The sequence below is a fragment of the Hyaena hyaena genome, unplaced genomic scaffold (genome assembly GCF_003009895.1).
Source record: "Hyaena hyaena isolate Hyena2069 unplaced genomic scaffold, ASM300989v1 scaffold_35, whole genome shotgun sequence".
Lineage (NCBI taxonomy): Eukaryota > Metazoa > Chordata > Mammalia > Carnivora > Hyaenidae > Hyaena > Hyaena hyaena.
In genome coordinates, this window is record NW_024080667.1 from 2,960,648 (window position 1) to 2,983,359 (window position 22,712).

Sequence of the window (22,712 nt, forward strand, 5' to 3'; positions counted from 1 at the left end):
AAACATAAAACTATAAAATCCTCAGAAGATAATATAAGAGAAAATCTAGATGAACTTGGGTTTGGCAATGACTTTTTACATACAACATCAAAGGCATAATCCACAAAAAGAAAGAATTGACACGTTGGACTTCATTAACATTTAAAATTTCTGCTCTTAAAAATACTGTCAAGTGAATAGAAAGACAAACCACAGACTGGGAGAAAATATTTACAAAAGATACATCTGATAAAGGATTGTTATCCAAAACATACAAAAAACTCTTAAAACAATAACAAACAACCTGGTTGAAAATGAGCTAAAGATCTTAACAGATACCTCACCAGAAAAAGATACACAGACGGCAGGTAAGCATGTGAAAAGATGCTCCACAAGATATGTCATCAGGGAAATGAAAAATAAAACAACCATGAGATGCCACTCCACACCTAGCAGAATGGCCAAAATCCAGAACACTGAGAACACCCAGTGTTGGTGAGGATGTGGAAGAATAGGAACTCTCATTTCATTGCTGGGGATAATGCAAAATTGTACAGCCACTTTGGAAGACAGTTGGTGGTTTCCTATGAAACCTTACAGACCAGTAATTACACTCCTTGGTATTTCCCTGAAAGGCTTGAAAACTTATGTCCACACCCCAAGGGTGCCTGGGCAGCTCAGTCGCTTAAGCATTTGACTTCAGCTCAGGTCATGATCTCACGGTTGGTGAATTTGAGCCCTGCGTCGGGTTGTGTGCTGACAGCTCAGAGCCTGGAGCCTGCTTCCGACTCTGTGTCTCCCTCTCTCTCTGCCCCTCCCCCACTCACACTCTGTCTCTGTCTCTCAAAAATAAATAAACATTTAAAAAAATAAAAAAAATTTATGTCCACACAAAATTTGCACACAGATGTTTATAGGAGCTTTCTTCATTATTGCCAAAACTCAGAAGCAACCAAGAAGTCTTTCAGTAGGTGGATGGATAAATAAACTGTGGTCCATCCAGACAATGGAATATAGAATTAAGCCTCTGCACCATAAGTGCAGACCCTGCTTGGGATTCTCTCTTATTCTGTCTCTCAAAAATAAATATGTAGGGGGACCTGTGTGGCTCAGTTGGTTAGGCATCCAACTTCGGCTCAGGTCATGATCTCACAGTTCGTGTGTTCGAGCCCCGCGTTGGGTTCTGTGCTGACAGCTAGCTCAGAGCCTGGAGCCTGCTTCAGATTCTGTGTCTCCCTCTGTCTTTGACCCTCCCCTGCTCACGCTGTCTTTCTCTCTCTCTCAAAAATAAATAAAACATTAAAAAATTAAAAAAAAGAGGTGAGATATTAAATCATGAAAAGACATGAAGGAAACTTAAATTCATATTCCTAAAAAAAAAAAAAAAGCCAATCTGAAGAAAGTCTACTATATGACCCCATCTATATAACATTCTGGAAGAGACAATACTATAGCAGCAGTAAAAAATCAGTGGTTGCCAGGGTTTGGGAGGAAGGAGGAATAGGCAGAGCACAGGATTTTCAGGGGAATGACACTACTCTGTGTGGACACCATCATGGTGGACACCTATCATTAGGCAAACATTTGTTTAAGATCGTAGAATGTACAACACTGAGAGTGAAATGTAATGTTAACTGTGGGCTTTGGGTGATTATGATCTTTCAGTGGAGGCCTATCAATTCTAATGAACATACACTCCAGTGGCTGATGCTGATAATGGGTGAGGCCATGTGCGGGCAGAGAGCAGGAGCTATCTGGGAAATCTCTGTACCTCTCAATTTTGCTGTCAACCGAAAATTTCTCTAAAACACAAAATCTATTTTAAAAAAAATATTCAAATGTTTGCCTTTCATCTTTAAGTCTTAAATCCCCCTGGATATTGTTTTTGTATATGGTGTGAGGATGGGATCAATTTAATTGTTTATCCAATTTCACTGTTTTCTATATGGGCATTCAATTGTCCCAGCACCATTGACACAATCTTACATAATCTTGCTTTGCCCAGGTAGACCACTGAGTCACAGATCAAGGAGAATCTCTCTTAAGTTACAACTAATTTGTCCCTGCGTGAGCCGTTATAGCGCCATCTTGGCTTTCTGGTAATTCACACCTGGTGGAGCAAGTCCTTCACCTTTTGCTTTTATTATCTTAGCCCCTTGGTTTTCTGCATAAATCTTGGAATCAACTTGTCAAGTTCTATGAAAAGCCTTGGAATTCCATTGAAATGATAAATTCATCTGGAGCAAATTCACATCTTAATGATATTAAGCCTTCCTAACCGTGTTTGTGGTATGTCTTTCTATTAATTTGGGTCTTCTCTAAAGCTTTCAGTAGCTTTGTTTTTCTCCATAAAATCCTTACACATCTTTTGCTACATTTATTCTATAGGTACTTTACAGTGTTTTTCCTCATGTAAATTACATCTGCTTTTTAAAATTATTTTTTGTTATAACTATTTATTGCAGGTGTACAGAAATGCAACTGAATTTGCCTCTCCACCTCCTTATCTTATAAAATTCTTAGTATTTCTTTTGAATTTAAATTTTAAAATGTTTGGGGGAGGCTGCAGATAATCATGCTGTAACTTTTTTGTTACCTTTTATCAACTATCTACAAAATAATCTGTTTTGCCTGTAGTGATGTTTCTTTTTCACTTTTCAAATTTTTTTATCCTTGATCAATCCTGCCAGAGGTTTATCAGTTGTTTTAGTCTATTTTGGCTTTGTTGATTTACTTGCTTTATAGTTCAGATTTCCACCATCTTTATTTTCTTTATTTTGGGAAATGACATTCTACTTTATTTTTCTACTTTTTTCTATATACTTACTTTTTAGCCTTTCTCTTCTTTTTGAAGATATAAGCATTTAAGGCACAAAGCAACATCTTTAGCTCCCCCAAAAGTTTTGAAATATAGCATATTAACTATTGTTCTGTTCTATGTATTATTATTTAATTTCTGTTAATTATCCTTTGACTTGTAAGTTATCTAGAAGTCTGGTTTTTAACTTTCCAAATGTATGGGACTTTCATTGGTAAAAATTTTAGACGTTTTATTTATTTTTGAGAGAGAGAGAGAGAGAGAGAGAGACAGAGTGTGAGCAGGGATGGGACAGAGAGAGGAGGAGCAGAATCTGAAGCTGTCAGCACAGGGCCTAATGTGGGGGCTCAAATCCACAAACTGTGAGATCATGGCCTTAGCCGAAATCAGAAGCTTAACCAACTGAGTCACCCAGGCACCCTTCAAATGTATGGGACTTTTAAAGATGGACTTTATGTTAGTGACTCCTAACTTAGTTACATTCTGATCAAAGAATATGCTACCTACACTGTATGTGACCTATCCTTTAACATTTGTTGCACTTATTTTGATGGCCAATTATGTGATTAATGTTTTTTGGTGATCCATGTGCAGTTTGCTTGGGAAAATGTATATTCACTAGTTGTGGAGCAAAGAATTCTATATATGGCCACCAACCAAGCTTGTTAATCATGTTACTAATTTTTTGTCTGCTTAATCCATTGTTAATTGAGAAAGAATACTTGAAGTCTTTAACTATGATGATGGGTTTGCTAACTTCTCCCAGTATTTCCATCAAATTTTGCCTTATATGTATACTGGGGCTATGTTATTCAGTGCATACAAGTTTAGAACATCTTCTAAGTGAGTAGAACCTTAAATTATAAGGCTGTGATCCTATTGCTAATAGTGTGTTTTTCATCTAGGGTTTCCAGGGTGGCTCACTGTGTTGAGCTTTTGACTCTTGATATCAGCTCAGGTATGATCCCAAGGTTGTGGGATCAAGCCCTGCCTCAGGCTCTGTGCTGACAGCTCAGAGCTTGGAGCCTGCTTTGGATTCTGTGTCTCCCTCTCTTTCTCTCTGCCCCTCCCCTGCTCATGTCCTATCTCTTTCAAAAATAAATAAACACTAAAACAAACAAACAAATAAAATAAAACAAACAAACAAAAATTTAGTTTGATATTAATATACCCACCCCAACTCTCTTTTGGTCAGTATTGGCTTAATGTATGCTTTTTCCTTTTCTTTAAACTTCATCTTTTCTGGATCCTTATATTTTAGGTGTGCTGTTTATAAATATCACATAGCTGAGTTTTGTTTCTTTAACTCAACTCTCTTTGAACTAGTAACATTGATACATTGATATTTGTTTTGATTATTTATATATTTGGATCTGTTTTTGCCTTGTTTGTAATTTTATTGGTACGATTTTTTTTCTGTTGCCTTTTTGCTCTTTCGTTGCCTTTTTGAATGGAATTTTTCTGTTCATTTTTTAGTAATGCCTTTTTTGCATGTGTTGAAATTTATGAACCCCATTTCTGTTATTCTGGTGAATACTTTAAATTTACTCACAAAATTTTAACTCTATAAAATCTAGAATTAAACACTCTCTTCATTCCATCTTTAATCAAGTACCTCAGACTACTTAGACTCTCATTAGCCCTCCCAATTTACAGTCTGCTCCTTTTTAAATCCCACAATTCATGTATTTCATAACTTTTTAAAAATACAGACAATACTCGTTTCAAGTTATCAAAGTAGTTACCGTTTTATTTGCTTACTATTCTTCCCTGCATCTCTGACCAATTTTTCTGGGATCAGATCTATTTTTCTTTTCTTTTTCTTTTTTTTTAATGTTTTATTTATTTCTGAGAGAGAGAGAGGCAGCATGAGCAGGGGAGGGTCAGAGAGAGAGGGAGACACAGAATCAGAAACAGGCTTCAGGCTGTGAGCTGTCAGCACAGAGCCTGACATGGGGCTCGAACCCACGAACTGTGAGATCATGACCTGGGCCAAAGCCGACTGAGCCACCCAGGCACCCCTAGATCTATTTTTCTTAAAGGATCTCTTTAGAAGTTGCTTTGGTGAAAGTGTGTTGGTTTTATTTTATTTTTTTTAAATGTTTAATTTATTTTTGAGATAAGAGATAAGAGACAGCGTGAGCAGGGGAGGGTCAGAGAGAGAGGGAGACACAGAATCTGAAACAGGCTCCAGGCTCTGAGCTATTCCTCAGCACAGAGCCAACGCGGGGCTTGAACCCACGAACCATGAGATCATGACCTAAGCCGAAGTCGGACGCTTAACCTACTGAGCCACCCAGGTGCCCCGAAAGTGTGTTGGTTTTAAAATAGCCCTTTTCTTCGTCTGAAAAATGCCTTTAATAAAATATAATTTTGTGGGGTGCACAGTTCTAAGTTAACAGTTATTTTTTCAAAACGCTTTGAAGATGTTATTCAAGTGTCCTCTGGATTTTATTGTTGTTACTGAGAAGCTTGCTTTCAAACTAAGAGTTACTCCGTCACAGATGATCCGACTCTTCCTTCTGGATGTCTTTAACATCTTCTCCTTGTTTTGGTTGTTCTTCAATTTACGCATGTGGGGTGTGTGTGTGTGTGTGTGTGCAGGTACACACACAGAAGGGAGCCCTTGGAGATCTCCCCTATGTCTCACGATCTCAGCAATGCTCTAAATAGTCTATTTTAATCACAATCCAGTTGTTTCGTAAGAGGAAGGTCCTTTAGAGCACCGGCCGGCCCTATTCTAGAAGCAGGGGTCTGTATGCCTGTTTATCTGGGCACAATCCTCTGTGTGCACAATTGTGTGGTGTAAACCCCTGGGCACGCTGTCTGCTGTACGCATACATCCGCGTGTGCGCCTTTGGTGTGCACATCCCTCTGCGATTCTCCTAGTTCAAGTGTAAGCCCTTCAGCTCGGGGCCTTTGCTGTCAGTTTCTCACCACCTCCCGACAAGCTCCCCTACCTCCCCCCTTCCCCCCACCACAGTCAGCACCCACTGGCTGCCCTCCGGTGTTTTTCAGCTGGGGGGGGCGGGGGGAGGGAGAGTGCTGAGGCCTCGGCGGTGACCCAGGCCTGCCTCACTGTGCCCCTCTGTCCTCCCCAACGGTCACTCCCACAGCTCCGCCCCCACGGGCTGCACGTCCTTCAGCATCAATGCCTCCCCAGGAGTGGTCGTGGATGTGGCCCCCGGCCCCCCGGCCAAGAAGAAAGCCACGGGCTCCTCCAAGTGGTCCCTGGACCCCAGCCTGGAGGTGAGCCTGAGGATGAGAGCCGCCAGCGACAGCACAGGCGACCAGAAGGTGAGGGCGGCAGGCAGCTGCGGTGTGGGACATGGAAGGAGGTCAGCAGGTCGCAGCGGGTGGCTACTCACAGGCTGTGCCGCATGGGCCCCCAGCCCCCGCCCCGCCGGGCTCCCTCCCCTCTGGATATCTGTGACAACCGTCCCAGCCCCAGCAGCCTCACACACACAAGATACAGAGACGCCAGGGGCTTGCGGAGGTCAGGGCTTTGACTCAGTCCATCCATTCAGCAAGTGTTTACTATTCACCTCCTACATGCCAGGCTCTGCCGGGCACCGGGGGTACAGAAGGGGTCAAGACAGGTGAGGCTGCAGACCACACGGGGCTTACAACCTAGATAAACTACAGGGAAGCAACTGGGATGGTGGAGAGCGTATGAGGCCACAGCCAGCGGCCCTCGGAAGCGCTGGGCCGAATGGGCACGAGCGATCTGCCTAAATCAACAGAAATATATCCCTTCTGGAGGACAGAGTCCAAAATCACACTTGTCGTGGATTTAAGGCCTCCCCGGATAATCCATGACACTCTCCTTCCAAGACCCTTAACAATTACCTCTGCAAAGACCTTTTTTCCAAACAAGGTCACATTCACAAGTTCCAAGACATATCTTTTGGGGGGACGGCCGTTCAACCCACTGTATCCCCTTTAACTGTAGATAAGCTCACGAGGAACCCCCCCTGGGGTTCTGGGCCCATGAGTACTTGTTTCCAGCAGGACAGGACAGGCAGTCTGCCCCTTGGATGGAAAGTTGTTGCCTGCTGTCGGAGTGGAGAGCTTGTACATCAAAGTAGGTCCATGAGGGTGCAATCAGGGAAAACTTCCTGGAAGTGGCAAGCTGAAGGATGGTAGAAATGATCCACCTGAGAGAGGGAAAGTGGAGTGAGAACTCTACATGGGCTCTGCGGCGGGTGTGCACACGATAGATGAGATGGTCAGGCATGTGTTGGGGAAACTGAGGAAGATGTGCACGGCAAGAAAAGAGGGTGAAGAGGAAAGTGGGGGAGAGAGGGAGCCAGTATTAGAGGGTTTGGCAGCAGCACCTCATTTTCTGAGGGCAACAGGAAACCAGTGACAACCTGACATCCACGGGGTACCAAGTCTGCATTTGTCTTCGAAAGTTCCCCCTCCCCAGATCCCCCCCCCCCCCCCCCCCCCCCCCCCCCCCCCCCCCCCCCCCCCCCCCCCCCCCCCCCCCCCCCCCCCCTGCAGTGTCCTGAGTAGATTGGATCCAGGCAGAAGCGTGGAGGCTGATGCCATGGTCTAGACGTGAGGTCACGGTGGCTGTGACACTTCCCTGGATCCCCATTATCCACAGGACAGACCCAAACACCCCAGTCCATCCCTCAGAGCAAGGCTTCCTGTGGTCACAGCTCTGAGGATTTGCTTTGGGGAACTCCCCTCGCCATTTTGCTTGCAAGTGTCAATCCTGACGCTCCGCCCCCTCCCTCCTCTCCCCGCCCCCCCCCAGGGCGGGCCAATCAGATCCACTCTTCCTGGATTTTTGAACCTTGGGCGGGGTGCATGGGGAGAAAGGATGTGCGGGCTGGTATTTCTTCGTCTCCAAGGCACCTGGCCCCAAGAGACCATCTCGCGTCTAAAACCCCCCGCTCCCCAGACCCTCCGAGGGCTCGGGGCGCCACGGGCTCTTTAGGTCCCCGCTCGCCCTCTGCTTGCCGGAGGGGCTTACAACCTGCTCTCCCTCTGAGGCCTCCTCCACCACGTCTCCAGGGCCGGAGCCCCTACTCCTCTTCCAGGGTCGGCCTCACAGTGTACCCCCTGATCCAGCCTCCGCGGACTCAGCCCTTCCATTTCTGGGATCCCATAGGGCCCACTTCTTTCTTTAATTTTGTAAGGTTTATCTATTTTTGAGAGAGAGCGTGCGCGCGAGCAGGGGAGGGGCAAAGAGAGAGGGAGATGCAGAATCCGAAGCAGGCTTCAGACTCTCAGCTATTAGCACGGAGCCCGATGCGGGGCTCGAACCCACCACCTGCAAAATCATGACCTGAGCCAAAGTTGAACCCTCAACGGACTGAGTCCCCCAGTACTTGCGGCCCCTTGGCGCCCACCAGTTGGAGAGCTCCTTACAGGCTGGGGCCACTCCCTGCTCCTCCTTGCCTCCTCAGCATCCCACCCTGCGCTGGCAAAGAGCAGGGGTCCAGTTACTGTTTGTTGAATGACTAAGAGAAGACATTCATGGTTTGCTCTGCCTTTTAGGTTCAGATTTCATACTATGGACCCAAGACCAGCCCGGTCCAAGCCCTGCTCTATGTCACAGGTGTCGGTAAGTGAAGAACAGGATCGTGGGGTGCCACTGCCCCCCTCCACACACACACACACACACACCCGTTCAAGGCATCGCTCCAGGAGAAACTACACCCTGGATCTCACTTTAGTCTGAGCAGAAAAAAGGGACGATTTCTAGCTGATCGTATGTCTGGTGCTTCACAAACATTCCCTCCCCCATCAGTGAGCTGTAAAGAAATTCAACTGGGGGAAGAAGGAGGGCATTTACATAGTGTTCAATTACACCTTAATCTTTTCTCAACTCAGGAAGTGGTACATGTATTTTCCCTATGTGAGTCTCTACACCTTTTGATACCTCAAATACTTATAAGGAAAGTAGATGATGACACTGTCTTATACAATAATATATAAACCAATGCTCCCCGCATGCCATGACTTACCTTCCATCGCTCCCATTCTGCCATAGCAATGATCCACCCAGACTCATATTTATTTAATATTCTTCTTTAAATAAAGTATATTTTCTAATGTGACCTCATCATGAACAGTAATTTTATAAGATTGTTATTACCACTTACATGTCCATTAAATATACGAACAACATGTGGAAACTTCAGGTTTCGTTTCATTAATGAGATTCCTTAATGAATTAGTTTCATTCATTAATACATGTTTATTTCATTGGTATGCATTTAAATAATATGAACAATAGAGCACTAATTCTATAGCAGCCACTGTGCTAAGACTTTACATTTAAACCGTGCAACAATCCAGTGAAATTGGTAGTTATATCCCATTTTACAGATGAGGAAACGGAGGCACAAGAGACAGACAGAGCTGCCTAAGTTCCTGCAGCTGGTTAGTGAGGGAGCCGGGAAATGGAGAGCATTAAACTCTCTGCTGTTCTGACCCGACAATGCTACATGGCTCTGGGTGTGTGTAAAAGGTCATCCAGGTCAACTTCACACTGAGCTCACAAGGTCATTACATATGCTGTACATAACACCTTACATGTGCGCTCACATGCGCCGATGAGGGTGGGAGGCATTTAGAAACAGGTGTATGCTTTCTCGGACTTGACATTTGCATAGAGAGGGGTATGTCTGTGGCCGTGATTTGTCCCCAGTACAGTCATAAAACACATGAAGAAGAGTCAGGTGAGGCTGTCCCCCTCACCCCAAGGACACCGGGGGCTGGAGTCGGGGCCAGAGGTCTTTGGGGTCCCGGGGAGGTATCCTTGCAGCAAGCATCCCCTTGGGGGCAGCTGGGAATTCTTTCCAAAGCCCTGAAGGTGGCTAGACACATAGGGTCCAGTTGGCATCAGAGCTGTGGCAAGTCTCCCTGCAAAGGGAAATGGGTGTGGCCAGAAGCCCCAGGTCTCCTGAGTTGCAGTCAAACGTCTTCTTGGGGGGCATGGGGGTGTCTTTGAACTTGTATCTCTTCTGAAGCTACGCAGTGCAGGCAATCTCCCGGGGGGAAGGATTATCCACCCGGGCCAGGCTGAGTGCCTTGATCTTGTCCCTTCACCAACCCTCTCCTCTTACCCGGTGGGCCCGCAGAAATCTCGTTGAGCGCCGACATCTCCCGCACTGGCAACGTGAAGCCTGCCCGAGCCCGGAAAGGCCAGGTACGTTCAAGGCCGTGGACGCTCCCGATGCGCCCTAACTCCTTTGGGTTCTCCTCTGGCGCCCCCTGCTGGTGACGGCAGGAATGGCCGCCTGTCCCTTTAGGAAGAAGAAGGGAGAGAAGAAAACTACAAATCACCGTGTCCATTTTGATTTCTATATTCCCCGTCTCTTTTGCAAAAGCTAGATTTTCACCAGTTGTGAGTTCAGAGCATGTGATGTCCTACAAATTGGAAACGACAGAGTCATCCAGCTAATGCTGGCAGTTCTTAACTCTGGCAAAAAATTAGAAAAATAAATCTCCCACCTGGGGCTTTCTGGGCCGGTGGGAGAGATTCCCATGGTGCCCTCACCAGAGTGAAGGGAAAGGAAGAACTGGCAGGGGGCAGGGGAGGGAAGGAGTCAAGTGCGGGCAGAAAAAGTATGTCGCTGAAAGATGGAGCTGTGTGTGCAGAGGTGAGGCATCCAGGCAGTCCTAACTGGGGGCTGCGGATGATAAACTCAGGGTGTCCCTGAAATCCCAAAGCTTCCCGCACGATTTAATGCTGGTGTGCATGCTGGACGGACAGGATGTGTCCCAAGAGGAAGATCCCTCTGTGGAGTCAGCCGAAAGCAGAGGGAAGAATTACCATCAGACCAGTGGGCTCCATGCTTATGTCTCACCCAATACCAGTCGTTCCCTGGGGGTGAATCCTGTCCTGCAAACAGAACATCATCGCATTAGATCCCTCTGGGGAGGGGCGCCTTAATTGGCTTTAATCTTTGGACAGACAGCAATTGACTGCTAAGAATAGTATCCACACTTTGGGGAATGAGTAAGAGTTCATGTAAGAGTAGCTATTTAGATTAGAATCTTGACACAAAATTTAGCTCAGTTTGGTTTGCCCATCAGACAGGTTTTTAAAGCTGTTAAGATCAATTTTATTGTCTTGGGCTCTTTTTCTTTTTAAAGTTTATTTATTTATTTGTGGAGCAGGGGCAGAGAGAGAGGGAGAGAGAGAATCCCAAGCAGGCTCTGTGCTGTCAGAGCCTGACACAGGGCTTGAACCCACAAATTGTAAGATCATGACCTGAGCCAAAGTCAAGAGTTGGATGCTTAACTGACTAAGCCACCCAGGTGCCCCTCTTGGGGCCTTTTTATGGGGAGATGAATTGCATTTTTGGTGAATTTGTTTAGGATTTTTGGAGCAGGGACAATCCCCTCTTGGGACTCAAGAATTACCTGATGTATGGGGCACCTGGGTGGCTCAGTCGGTTAAGCGTCCGACTTCGGCTCGGGTCATGATCTCACGGTTTGTGGGTTCAAGCCTCGCGTCAGGTTCTGTGCGGACAGCTAAGAGCCTGGAGCCTGTTTCGGATTCTGTGTCTTCCTCTCTCTCTGCCCCTCCCCTACTCATGCTCTGTCTTTCTCTGTCTCAAAAATAAATAAACTAAAAAAAAAAAAAAAAAAAAAGAATGACCTGATGTGGGAGCGAGATGTGTAAACTGCACAAGGCTATCGGGGCACTGGGTGGGGGTGGAGGGGCTGAACGTGCCCGGTCTCGGCTGTCCACAGAGGACCTGGACCTGGGGCCCCCGCGGGCAAGGCGCCATCCTGCTGGTGAACTGCGACAAGGACAATCCCCGATCTTCCACCATAGACTGCAGGGATGAGGAGGTGCTCGACAGCGAAGGTAAGGACTCCCGGCTCCCAGCCTCACCCCTGCCCAGAAAGCTAATGGAACTAGAGCTTTGTCTTTTTGTAAAGCCCTTTTGTCTACACAGCCTGAGCTTTGTAACAGAAATGGGTTATTGGAAGCATGTTCTTGTCAGCTTGCCCGTTGTATAAAAGGAGTGGACAGGGGTCCCTAGAGGGCAAGCCACCCACCCAAGGTCACACAGCAGCCAGAGAAGAGCTGGGACTAGTTCTGGGTCTCCCCACGCCTCCTCCGGGCCCCATGCTCCCGTCCGCTGCCCACAACCCGAGTTTCTGCTTTTGGGTCAAATCTGGGACCTGAAACAATTCAAAATGAAAGCCTACCGCCCCCAAACTCATGTCCGAGCAGCCCTGAGCCCCTGCCACATGCTGGACACTGCTGTGACCGCTTCAGAATCAGTAACTCATTTCATCCTTCAGTGCTTGGAAGTGTATCCTGTCCTCACCCCATTTTACAGATGGGGAAGTTAAGCAGTTCGCTTCAGGTCACATAGCCAGGAAGTCACAGGTTCAGGATTTGAACCCAGACATCCCAGTGCCAGGGCACAAGCACGGTGGTGGGGGCAGGGTCTCTGCTGGCAGCCCCCTGAAGTGGCTGGGATGGAAGGCACACTTCCCCGGGGAGGAGGGTGCTAAGTGGGGGGGCGGGGGGCTTCCGAGGGAGTGGCTAGGAGAGCACAGACACAGATGATGTTAAAGTTGCACACACTCGTCTCGGCCTGGTGCCCAGGGCACCTCCATGCGGTGCCTGGCACAGAGTGATGATGAAAATAGCCAGTGCCCCGTGTGGACACCCCCAGGACGCTGGCTGCTCCAGGAAGCACTTTGCACGCATGACCTTGCTCTTCCCTCCCCGTGGGCACGGCTCGTAGCTCTGTTCACTGATAACGAAGCAGAGGCACCGAGAGCTGAAATAATGCCCAGGCTCGCACAGACCCGGGGCTCAGACCCACCGACTCCAATTCTCTTAACCCGGTGACTGTTGTCCAGCAGTGACTACTGTCGTCCAGCTCTGCTCTCCCCATGCTTTTGTCACCCACTATTCAGGTTCCCTCGGGCCCAGGGGAGAAGCCTGTCTGCTCCTTCATTCCACAAATAGTTATCAAGCAACCTGCCATGTACTAGTCATTGTTCTAGGTGTTTCTAGGTGCTTCTAGGCTCTAGGAGCTGGAGACAGAGCAATGAACAAGATAGCTGGGTTGGGGCACCCGGGGGGCTTAGGTGGTTAAGCGTCTGATTCTTGATTTCAGCTCAGGTCACGATCTCATGGTTTGTGAGTTCAAGCCCCATGTTGGGGTCTGAGCTGGCAGCACAGAGCCTGCTTGGGTTTTTTCTCTCTCCCTCTCTCTCTGCCCCTCCCCACTTGTTCTCTCTCTCTCTCTTAAAATAAATAAATATCAAAAAAGTATTTATTTATTTATTTTTAATGTTTATTTTTGAGAAAGAGAGACAGAGTGCGAGCAGGGGAGGGGCAGAGAGAGAGGGAGACACAGAATCCAAAGCAGGCTCCAGGCTCTGAGCTGTCAGCACAGAGCCTGACGTGGGGCTTGAACCCATGAATCACGAGATCATGTCCTGAGCCGAAGTTGGACACTTAACCGACTGAGCCACCCAGGCGCCCCAGCATTAAAAAACATTTAAACAACATAGTCGTGGCCCCTCCTTCACGGACCTTATATGCTAAGCTCACCGTAGCTGGAGAAGACCAAAAACTTAATTAGCTTTAATTCCAAAATGAATTTTAGAAAGAGCATAAAGAAAAGGAAACCGGGCAACAAGGTAAAGGGGGGCCCGAGGGGGGCGGCGGGCAAGGAACGGGTCTCAGGCCCCGCCCTTCTCGCCCCAGACCTGCAAGACATGTCCCTGGTGACCCTGAACACGAAGACCCCGAGGGACTTCTTCGCCAAGCACCAGCTGCTCCTCCACGTGGCCAAGTCGGAGATGGACAAAGTCAGGGTGTTCCAAGCCAGCCGTGAGTCATCCCTCACTGTCATCCTGGTGTCCCTGTCCCGCCCAGGACAGCCCCTTCACACCCCGCTTTGGCGAGTAATTCCTGAGCCCCTGTTCTGTGGCACGTTCTTAGAGCCAAGGATGCGACAGTGAGCAAGATGCACTTCTCTGCCGCTCCCTTCTACCAAGTGCACACAGATGACATGCAGACAGACACTAACATCATGTCTGGTGCTCGTGAGCGCTGAGGACATAATCCCCTCCCGGGGGCTGCCGTGCTTGTGTCCGTCTCTTCCTCTCTGCCACGCGTGCACGCACACACATAGGACTCTTGCTTACACAGACTGTCGAATCCGAGCTGACTGCGCGTGGCATGTCATGCTTTGGTCTCCCGCCTCCTGCTAACCAGAGGCCGCATTAACTTCGCAGCAGCTCACACCTGCTCCTGAGCGCAGGGCTTGCTGGAGGCGCAGGGCACAGAGCTAAGCACATATGAACGCTCCTGTACCCATGTCACTTTCCTCTCGGTGGGCTGAGAGACAATGCATGGAATAAGTAAGTAAAACAGCTAGCGTCTGATGGCTGTGCAGAAGGGGGTGTAGATGAGGGGCAGAGTCTGGGGCTGTGAGGAGAGGAGGTGGGGGAACGCTTCCTCCCTAAGGTATCATTCGAGCAGAAGGAGGTGTGGGAACAGCCAGACAGACACTCAGGGGAAGGGCACTCCATGCAGAGGGAACCGCAAGTGCAAAGGCCCTGAGGCGGGATGGTGCCTGGGGGCTTGAGGAAGGCAGGGAGGCCAGTGAGGCTGGAGTGCAGTACTCGAGGGTTAACATGGAAGATGAGGGTGGAGAAGGAAGGGGAAGGGCCGGCTCAGGTAGGCATGGGATGACTTTGCCTTCTCATCTCTGGGGGCCGGGGGGAGCCCATCTGAGGGCTCTCTGCAGAGGCACAACTTGATCTGACTTACGTCCAATCTAGGTCAAAGTAATTAGACTGACCTTGACGTGGTGACAAACCAACTCTTTGCCTCTGCTGAGGCCTCACCTCCTCCAGGAAGCCTTCCCTGGCCCTCTGGGGTTCCCTCCATCACAGCACTTATTACCCTCTGTGATTCTGTCTCTGCTCCTCCTCAGTCACCCCAGAGACTGTGACTACCTCCCTGGCCTCCCCCAGTATCAGCTGAGAACAGGTGCTCAGGAATGAATGAATGAACGAATGAATGAATGAATGAACCAACGAAAGAATGAACCATAATGTCTATTGGACTTGTAGATATATGTTTGGGAATGGCTCAGGTACCCCCACCCCCACCCCGTTACTCGACCCCTGGGCCCCCAGCCAGGGGCGATGTCCCATCTAACACTTTAAGTTTCTTTCTCTGAGTAGCTGTGACCTGTCATCGCGACAGTGGTGGCCCTGGGACGGCATCACAGCAGCGGGGAGAAGGCCTGAGCCTCCCTTCTCTCTTCTAGGAGGCAAACAGACCTCCAGGTACCTGCCGGTCCTGGGGCCGAAGCAGCCCTGTCACCCCCTGGAACTCCCGGGGGGCCCGCACAGCACGGACTTCTACGTGGAGGGCCTCGCTTTCCCGGACGCCAACTTCCCGGGGCTCGTTTCCCTCACTGTCTCCCTGCTGGACGCCTCCAACCTGGTAGGCGAAGATGGCAGCCCAAGTGGGGGTGGGGACCTGGGTCACCAGGCACGGGTCCTGTAGGGGAGGGGGCTCCGAACAGCCTCTGGGACGTGCTGGGTGTTGGGCCCTGGCTACGCCCACAGCCCTCCCCCTCCCCACGCCTCGCAGGAGCTGCCCAAGACCCTGGTCTTCCAAGACAGTGTGGTCTTCCGTGTGGCCCCCTGGATCATGACCCCCAACACCCAGCCCCCTGAGGAGGTGTACGTGTGCAGGTGAGGGTCCGGGGTGCCAGCGGCGGGGCCCAGGTACGCCGGGAGGGGCCCTGGGTGCTGGCCACGCCCCCTCCCCCCATCTGCTGTGTGAATGGGGAGAAATGACCCTTAGCGTAGTGGGCTGAGGGCTTCTGGCCAGTTTGGAAGAAGCAGGCGGGGAAGATGGCTGTTGCTGGCGTTTTGTTCTCACTCCCCTGCCCTGATGCATGCCGGGGGCTGCTGTCTCTGCCTAAGGACTGTAGAATGTGCCAGACCTGGTGGACAAAAACCCTCAGTCCGCAAGCCAGGCTTCCCGGGAGTCCGCACCAGAGACCGTTTAAATGCATGTTCCCGGCCAACCCCAGAACCGTGGGGTCTTGGATCTGGGGATGGGGCTCATCTGCCTGTTAACGTGCAGCTCTGGGGTGCCTCAGCTTCCACCCTGCCGTCTGAGAGCACCTGTTAAGCATCCTGGGGTCTCGAGGGACCCTCCCCTCTCTTCTTCCAGCCGCTTGAGTCACCCAGTGGTCAGGACACGGGCTGGAAGCCAGCAAGGCCTGGGGACAAATCTCGGTGCTCACCCCCAGGGGGCATGACCTTGGGCATTGACCCCTCATTCTGGCTTCTCAGTGGAAGGAGGGTCCCTGCAAGTTCCCCTCGTGGATTATGCAAGAGTTCAGTGAGATGTTTGCGAAGAGCAGAGAGACAGGCTGAGCCAGGCGTCTCCAGCCAGGCCACGGGCACCCAAGCAGCCACCGTGCCCCTCGTCAACTCCGTCCAGGCCTGAGCTCCTGCTCCCTCCCCAGGGACCCTGCAGAGGCCAGCTGCCCCCTCAGAGCCTGGCCAAGGCCACTGGCCACCAAATCCAGAGCACTAAGGAGCTTCCTTTCTGCTCTGTCTAGGATGTTTGAAAATGAGGACTTCCTGAAGTCAGTGACTGCGCTGACCAACGAAGCCAAGTGCAAGCTGACCATCTGCACCAGGGAGCAGAGCATGGAGGACCGGTGGGTGCAGGTGCGTGGCCCCGGGGCCAGAGGAGCTGCGACGCGCAGGATGGATGCTGCTGAGGATCAAGGGACCCCGGGGCACCCAGGCTCCTAGGGCTTGGCCCCGTGGCTTGCTGGCCACCCTCCCCGACATGGGCAGGAAGCGAGGAGCCCCTGAGGGTCCCGGCATCTGGGGGCTCAGGCAAGCAATTCAACTGCATGCCTGCCACGGTCACCAAGATGCGAGCCACCTTCCTGCCTGGAAACTCAGAAGCGTCTGGAAATGATGCAAAGCTCGGGGGCTGGAGCGCAGTGGGTCCCTCCGGTGGCCCTTCCTCCCAGCCAGCCTTCATGGGCTTAGCCACCGTGCCCGGCCACACCCTGCTCTGGCACCCGCTCCTTGGCCTGCCTCCAGGCCCCCCCCACCCCGACCTGGCTGCCCCTCACCTTAGGCCAGCCTGCTGGCCGCACTGTAGCCCTGCTCTGTTTCTGCGCCAGGCTCCTCCATCATGCTATGAGCTTCGCGAGGTCAGGGACCGAGTCTCACTCAGCTCAGCACCCAGGGCCTGGCACAGGGCAGTGGCTGCAGGCAGCCGGTGGGCTGGCTGAACCTTCTTGCCACTCCCCTGCTTTCTCGGGCTCTTTGCCCTTCCATGCCATTCACCCTGCCCCCACCTCAGTGCCTTTGCTCATGCTGCTCCCTCTTCTCTGTCCTCCCTGTTCCCATCCCCCACGTCTGGGTCAGGCTCATACAATCCCAGCTTGAAAGCTTCCCCTCCCTCAATTTCCCCATCCCTCTCCTAACCCCACACATAAACCCTTTCTTCCTTTTTCATCGTTCCATGGTAAATTGGATTGAATGGCGCGAAATTGCTAACTGCACGATTTTGGACCTTCAGGGGTTGGGCCTAATAGTAGTCACATCGGCTACCAGAATGTGGGCGGGACTTGCTCCATGGATCATTTCCCAGCCCTTCCTGCTTCTGCCCCACAGGCTAGGCTGGGTCTGACCTGCCTCCACTCTGGGAGGGGCGGATTCTCTTACTCCCACCCTCGGGCCTCACCTTAGCAGAGCAGCAGGAGCCCTCCTGTGTGTTCCAACAGACCCTCACCTTCCCACCCAGCACCTTCTCACACTGGGTGCTACATGCTGGGCTCCCTGAGGGCAGGGCCCAGGGCTCACCGGGGCCCCAGCACCCGCATCACGGGCCGAGCACCTGCATCAGGGGCCCCAGCACTCACCAGGAGTGGGGGTGAACTTGCTTGTGCAAACACAGGATAATGAGCTCCGCTTCCTCAGAGCCCCTTCTCTGGGGTGGAATTTGCCCTTGGCCACGGCATTGGGGGCGGGGGGTAGATGGTTTACATCCCCCTCCATCCCTGCACTGGGTGTCACAACCCACACGGCACCCATATCAGCCTTCCTTCCACTCACTCTCCGCAGGATGAAATGGAGGTGGGCTACATCCAAGCCCCGCACAAGACACTGCCTGTGGTCTTCGACTCTCCGAGGAACAGAGGCTTGAAGGAATTCCCCATCAAATGCCTGCTGGTACGTGCTGGTGGGGCCAGAGCTGCTGAGATCCCCTTCCCCTCCTCCCGGCCCGTCCCCCCCACCAACGGCGGTCCCTGTGGCTGAGCCCCCCTGGCTCCGCAGCTGCCGTTCCTGCTTGAGGGGCGATCGCGCAGGGGGGCTGTGTTATTTTCATCATTGCCAAGATGAGATCCGACCCTTCCTTTCCCGAAGCTCTTTCCAGCCGTGAGCTCAGCATGTCCTCAAAACAACCCTGCCAGGGACGCAGGTCAGGCCTGGGCATCCTTGGACCTCTGAAGATACTCTTGTTGCGAGGTGGAGGTGGAGTGGGGACCAGAACCTTCCCTAGGGTCCAGCTGGAGGGTCTGGCCTTTGGGGGTGCTCTGTCTGCGGTATGGGGTGGGTTTGGGGATCAGAGTGGTCATTTCCTGGATGTGACTGTGCGCGTGTTTGGGGGTGGAGGGGGTGACATCTTGGCTGATCGGCCGGACTAGCCCGGCAGGTCTGTGCAAACTCAGCACAGAATTATAATAACAACAGTGACATCTCTTGAGCCCGTGTTCTGTGTCAGTCAAAGTGCCAAATCCTTTATCTGCACTGACTCATTTGATGTGTCCAACCACCTCTCATCTAGATGCTATCACTAGGCCCATTTTATAGATGAAGAAACTGAGGCTCAGAGAGGTGAAGCAGCTTTTCCAGGGTCACACAGGAAGAGAGGAGAAGCTTTGTGAGCTTTGTAACCAGCATGGCCGCCAGGCCCACGTTCCAGGCTGATTCGGGGTGTCCAGGGAACATAGGGGAGAGTGTGGGGTGCAAGGTTTGCTCTGATGCCTGGCTTCCCGGGGAGCACCCTGAGCCCCAGGGAAGGGGAGGAGGCCCTGCCCACATGGGAAGCTTTGAAAAAATCTGCGTTCAACTCAGCAACTTGTGTGCGTCCGGCTCATACTTCTGGGCTGAGTGGTGCTGAGGCAGAGATTTTGCTGCATCCAAGGTGTCTCTCCGCACGAATCAGGTTAATCCTGTTTCAGGACCATGGGGATAGATGAGCCAGATGCCGCTGGGGACTTCGTCCCTCCCTCTGTCTTCAGCCCTCTCTGCTCGGTGGCCCGTCTCTCACTTTGACAATCTGAGTGTGACAAAGGTCAGATTCTCTGGTGTCACAAGCCAAATGTCCAGAGTCCTGTGGGCAGACAGACGCCTCAGCACGGGTGTCCCATCTTCTCCCACACCCGGCCTTGGATGAGGGGCTGCACCGTTTGCTGAGGCGGGCGTGTCTGCGGGATTCGGACTCCCACCCCTCAGGAAAAGAATTGGGATAAAAGTCAAACTTGTCACCAGGCAACAACCCCCTCTGCTTTTCCAGACACATCACGAGCCGCTTCCCCGGCCCCTTACCCAGCTCCAGCCCCACTGACCTTCTTCCTGTTCTCCAGATGTGCCCAATTGCCCAATTGTACTCGCCTCATTCGCATATGCTGTTCCCTCTGCCTACAATGCTCTTCCCGCTTACCACATCCCATGGCGGACTGTGTCCCAGCCTCCTCAGTGAGGTCATCCCTAACCACGCAGGACGCCCCGCCCCAGCCCCTGGCATTCACGACCACAGCGCCTTGTTGGTTTCTTTGGGGGTGTTTTGTGACAAATCCCTAACTGGCTACTTCCGTGATCGTGTCTGTTTCCCTGCTAGACTGTCAGCAGCAGGAGGGCAGGGCCCGAGGCCGGGGCGCCCGTCCCTGTGCACAGGGCAGTTTGCACGCAGTTTGACACGCGGTGGGTGCTCCTCCCAAAAGACAATGTCAGTAAATTTTGGACACCCGTCTGTGGAAAGCCAGCAGCACTTACCATAAATAGAAGGCAGCCAGAAGGTAAATAGGATCAAACAAAATTATGTTATGAAACCAGCTCGGGGGCACCAGGGCGGCTCAGTTGTTAAGCGTCCGACTTCGGCTCAGGTCATGATCTCCCAGTTCATGCGTCAAGCCCCGCGTTGGGCTCTGTACTGACAGCTCAGAGCCTGGAGCTGCTTCAGATTCAGTGTCTCCCCCTCTCTCTGCCTCTCCCATGATCGTGCTCTGTCTCTCTCTGTCTCTCAATGATAAACATTAAAAAAGAAATTAAAGCCAGTTCAGTAGGAATGAGTGCAAGTGCGAAGCCAAAGTCAGCCCTCTGCTTGTTAAATTGGGAGACTGGCTGGTTTTGAGGATGGATTTGCGCACCCCGGGTCTTTGATGAACCAGAAAGACTAGAGGAGAGTTAAGCAGGCGACTTGTTGCTAAGTCTGTGTTGGAAAAGCTTATCAGCTCAGGTCGCATGTGTGAGGTTCCTGGCACGTCCCCATCCCAGGGGGCCCCACTTCTGCAGACCTTCATTTGCCATCAAAAATCCAAGCCTTGACCCACAGGGCGCCGGGGTGGCTCAGCCTGTTAAGCGTCAGACTCTTTGATTTTAGCTCAGGTCATGATCTTGTGATTCATGAGTTCGAGTCCCACATGGAGCTCTGTGCTGGCAGTGGAGAGCCTGCTTGGGAGTCTCTCTCTCTCTGCCCCTCCCCCGCTTGCTCTTGCTTAAATAAACTTAAATAAATAATAAACTTAAAATAAATAAATAAATAAATAAACTTTAAAAAATGAATGAAAGAAAGCCAAGCCTACAGCCTGTGAAACTGAGCTCCTCCCTTGGCAGTAGCCAAGGCAGTGACTTATATGAATTTATCATTCATTCATCAAACATTCTTTGAGCCCATTCTCTGTGCCCAGCCTGGTTCTAGGCTCTTGGAATATCAGTGAGCAATGCAGGGTCCCTCACCCTCATGGAGGTGACATTCTAGCCCAGAAAGGCAGACAATAAACAATAAGTACAATGAATAAATGAATTATACTCTATGTTGGGAGGTGGGATCTAGTGCTATAGGAAAAAAAGAAAGAGCAGAGTCAAGGGGCTCCCAGGTGCCAGACTAGTGAGGTGATCACATTGCAATTTTAGTTAGTTAGTTAGTTAGTTAGTTAGTTACCTATTTATTTATTTATTTTAAGATAGTGTGACATTTCAAGAGTTCTTTTTTATCCCCACACTTATTTGGTTTTGAGAGACAGAGAGAGACAGAGCATGTGCAAGGAAGGGGCAGAGAGAGAGGGAGACACAGAATCCGAAGTGGGCTCCAGGCTCTGAGTTGTCAGCACAGAGCCAGACGCGGGGCTTGAACCCACGAACTGTGAGATCATGACCTGAGCCAAAGTCGGATGCTCAACCGACGGAGCCACCTGGGCGCCCCTACTTTGCAGTTTTAAATAGGGTGGTCGGGGTAGGCCTCTCTGAGAAGCTGACACTGGAACAAAAACTCAAAAGAGGTGAAAGAGTCGGCTGTGTCTGGTGAAGGGTGTTCTGGGCAGGAGAAACAGCCAGTGCAAAGGTCCTGAGGCAGGAGCATGCCTGGCATGTTCAAGGGAGAGTGAAGAGGCCAGATGGGGTAGAACAGAGCAAGCAAGAGGAAGGGAGCTCTTTGCCACATCTGGCAGGAGAATGATCATGAAGGGCCCCAGAGGAACCTTGTGGCGGGACTTCAACCACATCAGTGCAGGGCTCAGTCTCCCTGGAAAGACCTGGAGAAGACCAATTGCCATTCGCACCGTCTGTAGTTGTGTACAGAACATGGTCAAGGGCATCACGCTGGGCTTCCGTTACAAGATGAGGTCCGTGCACGCTTGCTTCCCCATCAATGTCATTATTCAGGAGAATGGTTCTCCTATTGAAATCCAAAACCTCTTGGATGAAAAAAAGAAAAACAAAAAACCACATCCACAGGGTTCGGATGAGGCCAGGCGTTTGCTTGTTCAATATCTCAAGTCCAGAAAGATGAGTTCATTCTTGAAGGAAATGACATTGAACTCGTATCAGACTGAGCTGCCTTGATTCAGCAAGCCACAAGAGTTAAATTAAGGATATCAGAAAACTGGGGGCTGGTGTCTACGTTTCTGAAAAAAAGAACGGTTCAGCAGGCTGCCGGGTAACTTTTCAGACCTCCGTGTGATATTTTAATGATGCAATCAAAGGTGTATTGATTTGGGTGGGCAGGGGCGCAGAGAAGAAGTGGGGGCAGAAGGAGAGGCTGTCAGAGAGGTGATGGGGATATAAATGGGGGCTATTTATTTATTACTATTATTATTTAATGTTTTATTTATTTCTGAGAGAGAGATAGCATGAGGAGGGGAGGGTCAGAGAGAGGGAGACACAGAATCTGAAACAGGCTCCAGGCTCTGAGCTGTCAGCACAGAGCCAGATGCGGGGCTCAAACCCACGAACCGTGAGATCATGACCTGAGCCGAAGTCAGACACTTAACAATTGAGCCACCCAGGCGCCCCGGGGGACTGTTTTTTTAAAGGCTATTTGTTTAAACTCTGGGAAATGGGGAATTATTGCAGGGTCCTTTTTTTAATGTTTATTTATTTTTGAGGGAGAGGGAGCACGTGCATGAGGGAGGAACAGAAGAGAGGGAGAGAGAATCCCAAGCAGGCTCGGTGCTGTCAGCGCAGAACCTGACACAGGACTCGATCTCCCAAACCATGAGATCATGACCTGAGCTAGAAATTAAGAGTCAGACACTCAACCAACTGAGCCACCCAGACACCCCAGGAATAATGGTTTCTAAACCGAGGGAGTCATAGACGTCACTTGAGACAACTTCTCTTCCCAGAGACA

General features: G+C 50.6%; 1 protein-coding gene and 1 pseudogene across 1 annotated transcript in view; both read left to right on the forward strand.

The window, feature by feature from the left end:
- PADI4 (peptidyl arginine deiminase 4) overlaps positions 1–22,712 on the forward strand; it is a 36,169-nt gene that overhangs the window by 6,968 nt on the left and 6,489 nt on the right. Inside the window, exons 2-10 of the mRNA XM_039229074.1 lie at positions 5,914–6,094; positions 8,309–8,375; positions 9,898–9,965; positions 11,519–11,636; positions 13,506–13,631; positions 15,082–15,260; positions 15,411–15,514; positions 16,396–16,507; positions 17,924–18,031. Coding sequence (XP_039085005.1) covers positions 5,914–6,094; positions 8,309–8,375; positions 9,898–9,965; positions 11,519–11,636; positions 13,506–13,631; positions 15,082–15,260; positions 15,411–15,514; positions 16,396–16,507; positions 17,924–18,031 — 1,063 coding nt within the window. The remainder of the gene's footprint in view (positions 1–5,913; positions 6,095–8,308; positions 8,376–9,897; positions 9,966–11,518; positions 11,637–13,505; positions 13,632–15,081; positions 15,261–15,410; positions 15,515–16,395; positions 16,508–17,923; positions 18,032–22,712) is intronic.
- On the forward strand, positions 19,535–22,114 carry LOC120229797 (annotated as a pseudogene).